Source organism: Nannobrachium achirus, assembly GCF_963921795.1.
Source record: "Nannobrachium achirus genome assembly, chromosome: 16".
Taxonomy (NCBI): Eukaryota; Metazoa; Chordata; class Actinopteri; order Myctophiformes; family Myctophidae; genus Nannobrachium; species Nannobrachium achirus.
Genome location: NC_137823.1, coordinates 58,086,999 through 58,100,531, shown reverse-complemented (window position 1 = coordinate 58,100,531; position 13,533 = coordinate 58,086,999). Strand labels below are relative to the sequence as shown.

The 13,533-nt window shown below is 42.1% G+C and overlaps 1 protein-coding gene across 2 annotated transcripts in view; it reads right to left on the bottom strand.

Moving 5' to 3' along the window:
* The window catches only part of dnajc5ga (DnaJ (Hsp40) homolog, subfamily C, member 5 gamma a), a 50,063-nt gene that overhangs the window by 14,144 nt on the left and 22,386 nt on the right, over positions 1 to 13,533 (bottom strand). For both annotated transcript variants that reach the window (XM_080744249.1, XM_080744250.1), the window contains exon 4: positions 5,002 to 5,161. In XM_080744249.1, coding sequence (XP_080600375.1) covers positions 5,002 to 5,161 — 160 coding nt within the window. The remainder of the gene's footprint in view (positions 1 to 5,001; positions 5,162 to 13,533) is intronic.

Below are 13,533 nucleotides of genomic sequence, written 5' to 3'. Positions count from 1 at the left end.
TAGAATTTTTTTTTCTTCTTAATGCCTTGCCAAAAGATCGGATCGGGAAAGATCGGGATCGAATCGGAAGCAATAATATTTGATCGGTATCGGATCGGGAGCAAAAAAACCCTGATCGGGGCATCCCTAATTTTAACTATGATAGATTCAATAAAAAACACCCATTATTTTTTTTGCCGTGGCCGTGTTTTCCGATAACCTTTTTTCATTTATTTTTAAAAATAAATGAAAAAAGTTATCGGAAAAACACGGCCTGCTCACGTATTAGGAGGGTAATATGAGTCACCAAAAAAATAATGGGTGTTTCTATTGAATCTATCATAGTTAAAATGGAGTTTGAATTTACAATATGTGTGTATGGGGAGAGGCCCTGGAGGAGGAGGGCCTGATAACATTTACATCAAATATCTAAATATTGAATCAAGCAAATTAAAAACTGTTCAGGGTGTTCATAAAAGCCTGATTAGATGATAAAATGACCAAAAGTTTTTTTGAAAGTGAAGTATCCCTTTAAGCACCCTGGCCACAATAGGCAATGTAAATGGCATGAATCTGCAGACACCGGAAGTGCCCACACCCGCACAACCACACACGCAACCTCCTTCTCCTCCAAACAACCTCTCTGTGGGAACTTGAGGTGATTCCCAGATATCTACAGTTTATTTCTTGCCTTTTTAATTGGTTAGCCAACTAAACACAAATCACAGAGTTCATAAATTGCTGAGGAAAAGGTCTAAGGATACAAGGTCAAGAGTATTTCTTATTCTATCCGTTCTCTAGTTTGAACCACACAGGAGGAAAGTGGTCAAGAGTGTAACTTGGCCTTCAGGTGTCATGTTGTTTCCATCGTGCTGAGGCCTGTGATGGTCTCAGGTTGGTGTCGACATACAGAACAGTCTTGTAAGACGGGTGTTTCCAGTCACATTAAACATTTACGCCAAAGCCAACCACAGTAAACAGCCAGTGAACCCTTATGTGCAGTTCCATTTCTTTTTTTTTCTTTTTATCCCACAATTTTGTAACCCATTCTTTTCACCCTGTGCCAATTACCTATGTAATCCTGGGCTCTGCTCTCTCTCTGCCGCGCCTGGGGAGACAACGGACTGACCTCATGCTTCCTTCTATGCATGAGGAGCCCAAGTTGCTTTTTTTCACCTGACAGTGGAGATTTCCCTGGTTTGGACGTAGCGTGTGGAAGGAACACGTTATTCCAACCAGTTCCTTTCCTCTCCATCAGGCGCCCCGGCTGGCCAGGGGGAGGCATTATTGAGACCAGGATTACTGCATGTTTTTGTGAGGGTATCAACCCTAGGAGACACGGGGAGAACATGCAAACTCCACACCACAGTCTCATTCACCACCTAAATTCGACTGAAACGACCAACTATGAGGCAAATATATCCAATTTGCGGATTCTGCTGCTTTCACAGTACCTTTGCCGCGTTCAGTGTTGCTTCACATGGTTTCAGAAAACGTACATCATTATGGGCGGATCATGATTAGCTATCTTCTCCTTGGCTGGTGCCGATTGATTTACTATTACTACACACACACACATCAACATTCCTCTGCATGATGATAATATCTTAATAAAAATCTGCCAGGTCATTTTGTTCCCCGTTTCATCCTAGCCCAATTCAGTGTCAGTTCTATTTCACAGCAGAAACAGCTTGGGCTGTCACCATTATGACATTTTACATGACAATTAATTGTCACTCAAATAATTGCAATTAAAGGGGAAGACCACCCATTTTCGATATTGAACTATGCCATTAATTTACCTTAGAGGAGTTGTGTGGAAATAGAAAAAAAGTTTCCCCCCTTCTGTGTTGCCTAGAACTGGAGGATTGATTTTGGGGGTTTGTATTGTAAAGTACAACGGTACTTTACAATACAAACCCCCCAAATTAATGGCATAGTTCAATATTGAAAATGGGTGGTCTTCCCCTTTAACGATTTAATTGTGTTTTTGTCGTTAAAGATTACATTTCTGTTTGGCTTTTAGGCTTTGAAGTTGCACATGGCAGATATGACACATGACCTAAATATACAAAGAAATTACTGACATAATTGACAACTTTATACTTAAAAAAGAACATTGATAGTGGGAATAGCCGATCTACAAGCTCGCGATGCGACGCGTTGTGAGCTTGTAGATCTGCTATTTCCACTATGTTTTACTTTAAAAAATATATTTGAACATTTTTCAACTTGGAAACGATTATGACGATTATGAAAAATAATCACGATTACTCTATGTCAAATAATTGTGTTTAGACGATTATGTAATAACTGTGACAGCCCTAGAAACAGCACATCATGTTAGAGATGGTAGTAAGCAGAGGCATACACTACTACCCCGGGGAAAAGGACCATAAACAGCACATCATGTTAGAGATGGTAGTAAGCAGAGGCATACACTATACTACCCCGGGGAAAAGGACCATAAACAGCACATCATGTTAGAGATGGTAGTAAGCAGAGGCATACACTACTACCCCGGGGAAAAGGACCATAAACAGCACATCATGTTAGAGATGGTAGTAAGCAGAGACATACACTACTACCCCGGGGAAAAGGACCATAAACAGCACATCATGTTAGAGATGGTAGTAAGCAGAGGCATACATACTACTACCCCGGGGAAAAGGACCATAAACAGCACATCATGTTAGAGATGGTAGTAAGCAGAGGCATACACTACTACCCCGGGGAAAAGGACCATAAACAGCACATCATGTTAGAGATGGTAGTAAGCAGAGGCATACACTACTACCCCGGGGAAAAGGACCATAAACAGCACATCATGTTAGAGATGGTAGTAAGCAGAGGCATACATACTACTACCCCGGGGAAAAGGACCATAAACAGCACATCATGTTAGAGATGGTAGTAAGCAGAGGCATACATACTACTACCCCGGGGAAAAGGACCATAAACAGCACATCATGTTAGAGATGGTAGTAAGCAGAGGCATACACTACTACCCCGGGGAAAAGGACCATAAACAGCACATCATGTTAGAGATGGTAGTAAGCAGAGGCATACACTACTACCCCGGGGAAAAGTGCCATATTGGTACACACACTCGTTTGCTCACGTTCACAGTAGGCACATCCATTCATGTGTGACAAACACAGACACACTTTTTGGACTGCTCCGGTTCCCATCTGTGGCCTGCTGGCTTGCGGCAGACTTGCCCAAGTTCCCCTCCCCTCCCCTCCCCTCCCCTCCCCTCCCCTCACCTCCCCTCACCTCCCCTCCCTCCCCTCCCCTCACCTCCCCCTCTCGCTCTAAAGCCCAATTCATACCTCAGCACACGACGGCACAGCAATGCCGAAAATAGCCGACCTACAAGCTCAAAACGCGTCACATCTGTGGACACGTTGGGAGCGTATGAATTCACCCTTTGTCAAGTCCCGCCCGTTGTCCCGCCCCTCTTCGCACCCATTGGTTGCTGTGTCTTGGTGGGACAAAAGTCCTTTCTCTCCATCCACTACCATTGAAATTCTGTTGCTTCTTATTGTTATTCTGTGTATTCAATTCTCATTTTAAACTTGGTTTCAGTAAAAAGGAGCTTTGCAGGTGCGGTATAGTGACTGGGCATGTTTTTTTATGTTTTATTTATCCAAAAATTATGTTTTAGCCAATTCAACATAAAAAAGGCGGAACCAGGGCGGGACAAGGCAGAAAGAGCCTGCTGGTTGGTCAGTCAGGGACCAATCAGAAGGCTGACAAAGGGTGAATTAGGCATCTCTCTCCAGTATTAAACCCACCCCCAAGTCTTCTCCCTTCTCTCTGTAGGGAGGAAGTGACGGTGTTCACTCAGGCTGAAAGAGGGGCATCTGTGGAGATCCTGATGAAAGAGGCGAGAGGCCAGGAATGGTTGAAGGAGAGAGAATGGAAGGAGGGAACTTGACGGCCTTCGATTGCCATCCCTTGCACCGTGATCGCACTTACTGTGTTGCTTGTTCTCCGGTGGACGTTCCAACGAGATCCACTACTCCTGCGCAACAGATGCGTGATGTCTCGACACACAGGTGTCACGTGTGTTTGATTTCGGCCAGCTTGTATGTTAAAGCAATAAGCCACAAGAGGCGAGTGGTTACCGGGGTAGTATGCACCGGTTGAGAGGAGTTGGGAAACCGAGTGTTTCCGACCCTCTCAGCCGGTGAGAGTTATCTACAAGAGTTGTAAAGGGGGAGTGGGCTCCCCTTTACAACTCTTGTAGAGAGAAAACGTCTTCAAAATAAACACACTCTACAAGAGTTATGATTTATGGCCAGCCATGGCATCAACCCTAAAGTGTTTGTTCAGGGACAAGGCTCTGCTCGTCTCTCCAGCTTTCTAAGTAAACAGAAAAACATTTCAGATCAGGATACAAGAAGTTATGTTGGAAGTGAGGAAACAACATTGGAACTGGAACACTATAAAACTGAAAACTAAATTATCTTTGTGTCTCCCTCCTGATTGGATATAATTGGTATCCTGATTCCTGACCTGACATTTTATTTTCTGCTTACACAAGTACTGAAAAGCCTGGGACACTCCTGTTACGTCCAACAAAAACACTATAGCAGGGTTCCCTAAACTGTCTGGCCCACACCAACCCCAGTAATAATGGTGGTATAAGAGCAGCAACAACACTAGTATATCATCGTTGTCGGCTGGAAATCTCGTATCTCCAAATTTGTAAGTTCTTTCGCAAATCATACAAGGCCGTCGCACAAAAGTAGTGAAAACAGCCGATCTACAAGCACACAACGCCTCGCACCGGCTGAGAATTGTGGAACCCTGCACTATAGCAATGATTACAATTAATCGTAATATACCTGTAACGTCAAACACCCTTCCCTGTGAAAACAATTGCGCACGCACGCGCGCACACGCACACACACACACACACACACACACACACACACACACACACACACACACACACACACACACACACACACACACACACACACACACACACACACACACAGAGTGGCGTCTCACCTCCGTCCTGCGTCTCTGCTTTGATCTGGGCCTCCAGGTCCTCTGGGTCGACGTACTGGTAGTTCTCGTCGTCCTCGGGAGGCTTGCACTTCCCACAGCAGAAACAGCAGCAGCAGCAACAGCAGCAGCACGACGACAACGTGCAGCACAGCAACAGGCTCTGCACAGACACACAACCACACCAAGACACTTTAAAAGGTAGGCCTGTAGTCAGGAGCGTCACAAGGGGGAGAAAAGTGGGACTGAGTTACTAGGGCCCAAGGAAAAATAGCAGATATACAAGCTCACAGCACGGCACCGAGTGACGCGCTGCGAACTTGTATATCTGCAATTTTTTTTTAAACGTCGTGAAAATGTGTGCAAATCTTTGAATATATGTTATTTTTTTAAGCAAACTCTTTGTCCCTGGAACTAAATATTTTGAGATGGGGGTCCGTGGCCAAATACATTATCATTTTGGGGGTCCTTCACATGAAAAGGTTTGAGCACCACTGACATGGAAACATTGAAAAACCTTCAAAGACAAAAATAGTGAGCTTGTATTATCTACTATTTTTCAATAGTTTCCTTGTACCCAGGGCCCAGAATTTGGTGCAACACCCCTGCCTGTAGTAGGTGGAGGTGCATCGGAAATGATCATAACAGAGGATCTGGCAACAACCCAGGCAGATCTATGTTCAATTAGCTCCGAATACAATTGTGGGTACGGACTTTGAGTTTGGAGAGGCATATTGGCAATAACGTCATACATTACATTGAAATGGGTGCAATGACAATTGCACATGTAAACAACATATAAATAAATAAATAAATAAATAAATAATAAAAAAAAGATATCAATTATTTTTCAACTTGTTTTCCCCGATATCGATATTTTGTGATATTAATAAATGTTATGAATATCGACTTCGATTATCGCCCGTTTCGATAATTGGTCGATCCCTAATTTGGTCCTTAGAACCCAGTAGAGAGAGAGAGAGAGAGAGAGAGAGAGAGAGTGTGTGTGTGTGTGTGTGTGTGTGTGTGTGTGTGTGTGTGTGTGTGTGTGTGTGTGTGTGTGTGTGTGTGTGTGTGTGTGTGTGTGTGTGTGTGTGTGTGTGTGTGTGTGCGCGCGTGTGTGTGTATTTGCAGTCAGGGTTGATCTTGAAGGACAAAGGAGAACACAGAGTGTAACCCTGTTATCCATGCAGACTGCAGAGCAGAGAAAATAGCACAACAGTAAATGACAGCAACCCAAGAGACTGTATTTCTTTAAGTAAAGAGTAGCGGCTAGACCTGCTCTATATGAAAAGTGCTCGTAGATAACCTCTGTTGAGATTTGGCGTTGTATAAAATAAAATATAGACTTGACTTTCATGAGGGATTAAAGTCTGTTTATTTTCCCACCAATCCTGTTGTTGGTTGACTATGGTTCCTGCCACTTTACTCTGATACTGCACTTCGTAAGTTGCTCCGGAGAAGAGCGTATGCTAAATGCGTTGTGAGGCGTTGTGAGCACTGAGCATGTAGATCTAATATTTTCACAATAGAACCGCAAAATGTAATGACTCAACTCTTAGTGCTCGTCAGGGTGGGGGGTCCCCAGTTAAAATATGATTATTTTGGGGGTCGCAGACTTAAAAGGTTGAGAACCCCTGGTTTAAGGGGTGGTCTGAAAATTGGTCACAATCATAGTACTTGGCGGCCAGTCTATGACATGAGTACTACAATATCATATTGATCAAGGAGCTCCATATACAGTATGGGCATAAATGGGACACAGATTGACCAATAAAGAGATTTGAGGATTTCTAGATATGTCTGGATCAATAGATTTATGGATGATGATGATCCAACTGACTCTCCCTTGGGTTCTCTGTGATACGCGTGCCGAGTCAAACGGTTGGATGGTTCTCCAGATATGCACGGCACACGGACACACGGACAGACACACAGTCACACAAGGATTCTGTGCAATGTGTGCATAGATATAGATTGTGCAGCCCTGGCAGTTTGAACACAACAATCAAGCAAAGGGTGTTTTTATACATACTGAACCAGAGAGTCAGTTTCACAAGGCATTAGAAAACATTATATATTGCAATTTATTATTTATCACACTCCCCAATATGCATGTATGCAGACGTGCATGTAGGGCCATACAAACTATGGGTGTAACGATATAGTAACTGAATCGAAAAATCGATTTTAATTTGCAATGATCTACAATATCGTTTGCAAAAGCAAAATATCGTACCGTTTTGGCTTTGTATCGTATCGGTATCGTTTTAAAATGCGCTAATCGTAATGGAATCGTATGGAAACTAAGTATTTGTGAGGGGTCTAATTACCTTTCCATTCCATATAGCTACTCTTGGTCTATCAATAAATGTGTGTAATCTCTGTGTTCATGTCAAGGTGGGTTTGTCCATGTGTCGAAATATAATGTCCATGTATTTGCTAGATAATCACAGCGTATACTTCCATAATAATAGATTATTTTTACACGTTTTACAGATTTCATTTCTTTGCTAAATAGTTACTATATCGATTTTAAATCATCGAATCGAATCGTATCGCCATGAATGAACCAATATCGGCCATGTATCGTATGGTTAACCATGTATCGTGATGCGTATCGTATCGCTGTAAAAATGTATCGTTACACCCCTAATACACATGCATAGATGCCTCTATCGTTGTCTTGCACTCGCCATATAGAAGAACTATACTATAAAAAGATGCAGTTGGTCCCTGTGGACGATCACATTGTGTCCACAGGTCTACAGTATCTCTGACAGCACTGCAGGGTGGTGGGGAAAGCCGCTGCCTACTAGCCACCCACCCACACACAGGACATGCATTCCATGCTGCAAAACCTACAGTCACAGCCAGCTGCCTACCACAGTTCTCCATGGGTAGACGCTGTAGGACACCATGACAGGTCCACTCTCTCCAGTTCAGAAAGATCCATCGGGTCAAAGTCAGACTCAGGACCAAAACCAAAAGAAATCCAGTCTGGGTCCAGACAGAGACCAAAGGGAGGCAACAACTTGGGTCACATTTAAGAGGTCTAGGCCAGGGGTGTTCAACAGGGGGTACAGGACCTTTAGGGGGTCGTCAGAGTTACAACAGGGGGTCCTTCAAATCTTTGTGTGATGGATTTTTTTTCTCCTTTTTTATATTAACCACTTGACCCAGAGCTTCCATATTCTGAGAACGTTAGCCAAAAATAGCAGATCTACAAGCTGTATATTTTTGAGGCGTTGTGTGTATTTTCGGCAAAAAGCTTTGGTATAGAGGGGGAAAAGAGCAGATTAAGTAGTGAAAGGTCAAGTTTATCAAGTATTGACGGTTCAAGTGGTTAAATATCTGAAAACACAAATTGACATGAATCCAAAATACATTGATGATCGTTGCTGTCAAACCACAAAATATGGAATCTATGAAAAGGTTGTGGGGGTCCCTGCTTCATCTCTCTCTCAGCTAAGGGGTCCTTAGCCTGAAAACGTTGAAGACCCCTGCCTGGTCTGGGCATTTAATGGTGGTCAGGTTCAGCTGGCCAGTGACTCTCCAACATGCAGCAAGTCTGGTTTTCAAGGCGACCTCTCCAATGTCAAACGTGTCAGAGCTGTTAATCATCTGCCATTTCCAACAGGCCTCTCTGCCATGCAAACATATCTACTGTATGTACCTACAGTACAGTAGGTTGCTTTCTTTGTATCATTTCCCCCCTGATTCCTGTAGAAAAACCTGTGCCATTCAACATATCCTTGGTGTCGGGTGGAAACCTTGTAGGCCCAAAACGCCCTAACCTTTCATAAAATCTTAAAAAGAACCAAGAGAAAAAAGAAACAGTACCAATGGATCCAATGTAGTTATTGTTTAGTCACAAACTCTTAATACCTTTCATTGATTCAATATTGACAAACCCCACACACACAGACCTATCCACTTCTTTCACTTAATTTCTTTACGAAATAGCAGATAAGATGGCAGATCAGCTAATTTTTCCAACTTGTGTGACACTGTATTGTCACAAAACACTACAGTAGGGCATTCATTTGAAACATAAATAATGGGGTTCACCAAGTAGTTTTCTCCAAGTGCCGAATTATGTCAAGGGTACGAAGCCGAGGGCCACAACATTGCAGGGGGCGACGGCGGTGTTCCCGCTACTCCAGCGACAGTTCAGATATACTAGTGTTGTTGCTGCTCTTATACCACCATTATTATAATTATTATGAGAAATGCACTCCTTAAAGTTGAAACAAAATAAGTTAAGAACCAATAAACCAGTCTGCTTGAAAATTATGCATCTGTATAACAGCAGCTAGTTGAACAGTGCAGAGACGTAATTGCCTTCCTTTGATCCATTAACGAGGGGCCGTCAACTACTTACTGGCATCAGCTGGACACAGACAAACACACCTTCCCTCTGCAGTGCTCTGTGTCTGTTTCATTCCTCTCCAAAAGGCCTTGAATATGATTGAAAATGATTAAGGATTACTGTGATTATGGTAAGCTTACGTTTTTTCTTTTTTTCTTTTGGGGTTGGTGGGGGCCGGACAGAACCAGTCCGCGTGCCGCCTATTGGGGAACCCTGTGCCACCTATTAATTGCTTTTTATCATGCACCCGTATATTAGATATCGTATATTTGTTTTGTCTGTGCCTTCCTGTTTGACCTGTTCCGAGTTGTGTTCCTTTCTTCTCTATTCTCTCTTCACTATAACAACTCTTCCTGAAACCGTTGACATGAAAATAATTTAACCCCCTCTTTTACACCTGTGATCATATCGTGACAAAGTTGATTCTAATTGTCATGCAGACATATTGTACACCCCGACTACACTCTCAACTGTCAATACAAACAGTGTTGTTATGATGCATCACTTATGATTCATCACTGCACAAATCAGATTAGACTGAAGAGCTCAGTGGACCAAAGGGAAAAACACCCAAGTGTTTATCACAGGGTTCCCACACATTTTTACCAATTAATTTCCAAAACTTTTCCAAAACTTTTCCAGAATATTTAATCCGATTTCCAGGACTATATAACAATAATTCAGCTCATAACGAGTCGCTTACTCCTACGCGCAATGCCCAAAGACAGCCAGTGTATGCCAGTGGTTCTCAACCTTTTCAGGCCGTGACCCCCAAAATAATCATATGTGTCCCAATTTGGCTGGGAGCCAGTCATTGGATTTTTATTCATTTTCATTTTTTCATTTCATTTGAAAGCTGGGGATCATAGCTACAAAATGATATATTGGTTGTGGAGATTGACCCAACAGTTTTGAAGATATGGCTTATAGAATGATGCCATGCTGAAATACTACTTTTGAGATATTCAAGTTCTAAATAAATTTCTAACCTGCAAATGACCTGACGATCTCTCACATTAATTAAAAAAAGTCTTATTTACATGCAGAGTTAAGCTCTGGCGTTTAAGTGAAATGTAGCCTGAAATTTATGAAATGCTTTAGTGGCTTTATCACATTTTAGTGAGAAAAAAAAAAAAAGGTATTTTCAGTCCCTGTCTAAAGCTGTACTTTCCGAGATGACTGGCTCTCAGTGAGTTTGGGACACATATGTGAACTGGGGACCCCGGCACCCTGACGAGCACTAAGAGTAGAGGAATTTTGTATAACACGGTTTCATTGTGAAAATAATCGGCTATTTTCACAATTTCTGCCTCTAATATTTGACAATTTGGCCAATGTTTAATTTGTCATTTCAGAGGTATTAACAAAATCAATAACCAAAGACAATGCATAGCTATTTTTTTCCAGGACCTTCCAGGACCCTTGATCAATTCCAAAACTTTTCCAGTACTGGAAAAATATTTTTCTAATTTCAAAATATTATTTCCAGGAATTTCATGACCGTGGGAACCCTGTTATCATCTAACCTCTTGTATTGTCACTATCATCTTCTGAAGTCGGATCTCAATGCATCTTATGTTTTCCTTGCCGTCATCCATACTGACTCACTGATACCAAACAGCTATGAGAGACACTGGGGACTTCTAAATGTCTGCGAGTCACACAGAACAGCTTCAACTCATTAACGCTTGAGTTAGAGTGAGAGGACAGAACATCAGCTAAGTCTACATACAGAGAACCTGCTGCTGTTGTCTCAACCTTATCTCTACCATCTCAGACACAGCTTAAGGCTACTGTTCACAATAAAAGGTCAAGTTCAAAAACATGACTTCTGATGCGCTTTGTTTATGTTGACACTGTCACTCTTTAAAGTATTGCGGAAGGGAGACATTCTAAAAAGACAGAGCATTAAAAAATATACTGTGTATTTACCAATTTAGACCTGGAATCCCTTAACGTAACTATATTTTTCAAGCCGGGAACTAGGGCTGTCACGATTATGACATTTTACATGACGATTAATTGTCTCTCAGATAATTGCGATTAACGATTTAATTGTGTTTTTGTCGTCTGTTTGGTTTGTATAGGCTTTGAAGTTGCACATCGCAGATATGACACATAACCTCAATATACAAAGACATGAAGGACATATTTGACAACTTTACACTTAAAAAAAAACATTGAGTGGAAATAGCCGATCTACAAACTCGTGATATGTAATTTTCATATTTGTGTGAGCCCTGAGCAGCCTTTGTTGACACTACTCTGATCTGAGTTGTTGTCTCTGTCTTATCAATGTGTCCACTCCACTCCCACATTGTATGAGTACCCCAATATAGATTGCCTCGACACTATACTTAGTTGACCGGATTCTCGAGGGCTCTATACTATTGGCCTCCTCCCGTTTTAGCTCTACGCTAAACCTTTGCTTAAAATAGCTGATACAAGCTCAAAATATGCTGCATTGTGAATTTTAGGTCTGCTATTTTCACAAGACTGTTCCCCACAGAATAGGGACATCTGTCTGAGGGTTTTTATATACTTAACCAATTGAGGTTTGTACAGCTTGTGAGTAAATAACTACATTGGATCCATTGAAATACATGTTAATTTTTCCATTTCCTGAAAGTAAGTAAGTAACAGTTTTACATGTAAAGATTGCAGCCTGACAGCAATGATATGTACAGTATGTCACTGCAGACCGTTACACATAAAATGAATGGTCAAACCGTCCTATTGAACTACTGAATCTAGGGCTGTCACAATTATTACATAATCGTCTAATCGTGATTATTTGATATTATCGCAATTATTTTGTCATAATCGTCATAATCGTGAATGTTGAAAAATGTCAGAAATAGTGGAAATAGCAGATCTACAAGCTCACAACGCGTTGTGAGCTTGTAGATCGGCTATTTCCATTATCAATGTTATTTTTTAAGTAGTAAGTTGTCAAATGTGTCAGTAATTTCTTTGTATATTTAGGTTATGTGTCATATCTACCATATGCAACTTCAAAGCCTAAAAGCCAAACAGAAATGTAATTATCAACGACAAATACACAATTAAATCGTTAATCGCCAATTATTTGAGTGACAATTAATCGTCATGTAAAATGTCATATCGTGACAGCCCTAACTGAATCCAATTCAACTAAAGTCTGAGTCAAGCACAGCCCCAAGCATCATATCTATGAACAAGGCTGGTTTCCAAGCATAGACAGTAGGGATGGCCAACAGTTAACCGTTACCGTTTAACCGCTAAGAAATTGGTTACCGGTAAACACTAACGGTTAATGGTGACCGATAAAAACAAATCAACCCATGTCACACCAAAAGCCTCGGACACCAATACATCAACCATTCAACTATTCGCGCCTGTGTAACATCCATGCATGCAAGCAACTGCGAGTCTGCATCACACTGGCTTCAGGAAACAAATTAAAGCTCTGATTGGATTTTCCAAAACAGAATCCTGTTTAAGAAGAGCTTAAAACACAACTTTCTAAAGTTACATGTTGACGATGAGTGGAACGTTAAATCAGCAGTCTTATTTACAGAGTAGGATATGCAAAAAGCTCACAGAGTCGCAATGATCGCTAACCTGACTGCGCCAGATGATGGCAGGAGTGCGTATGCCTGGCTGCATACCGCTCTGTTTACCATCATCTGGGATTGCTCGGGCAGACCCGATGTAAGGGGCGGGCCATTTTTTCAAATTCTTTAGCAGGTGATTGGATGGGGCCGTCTCTCTATCACAGTCTGGGAGTGCCAACTCCAACCACTCATATTGGCCTGTCTGCATGACGTTACACCCAGTATCCGCCTCCTGGGTTTCCACGTGGTCTGCAATCAGACTCTATTGGCTCAGAGCCGCTCAGAGCCCGCCCGTAGCTGCCGCTGATTTGTCCGGCCCGGGACTTTACGAGTGTTATCAACTCTCCCCGAGAGATCTCAGATGGTAAAGTAGGGCGGTACGCACTACTGCCACCATCTGGCGCAGTCAGGTTAAATGATCGTTTCAGCACACACAAAACACGGGCGAGAGAGAAGAAAATGACACCACGTTTCTTAGCCGATGTTTCAACCATCCAAACGTCATACGAATGGAAGTTATTGCTCTACACAACAAACTCAGAGGAGCGGAGGAAAGAGTCGATCTAC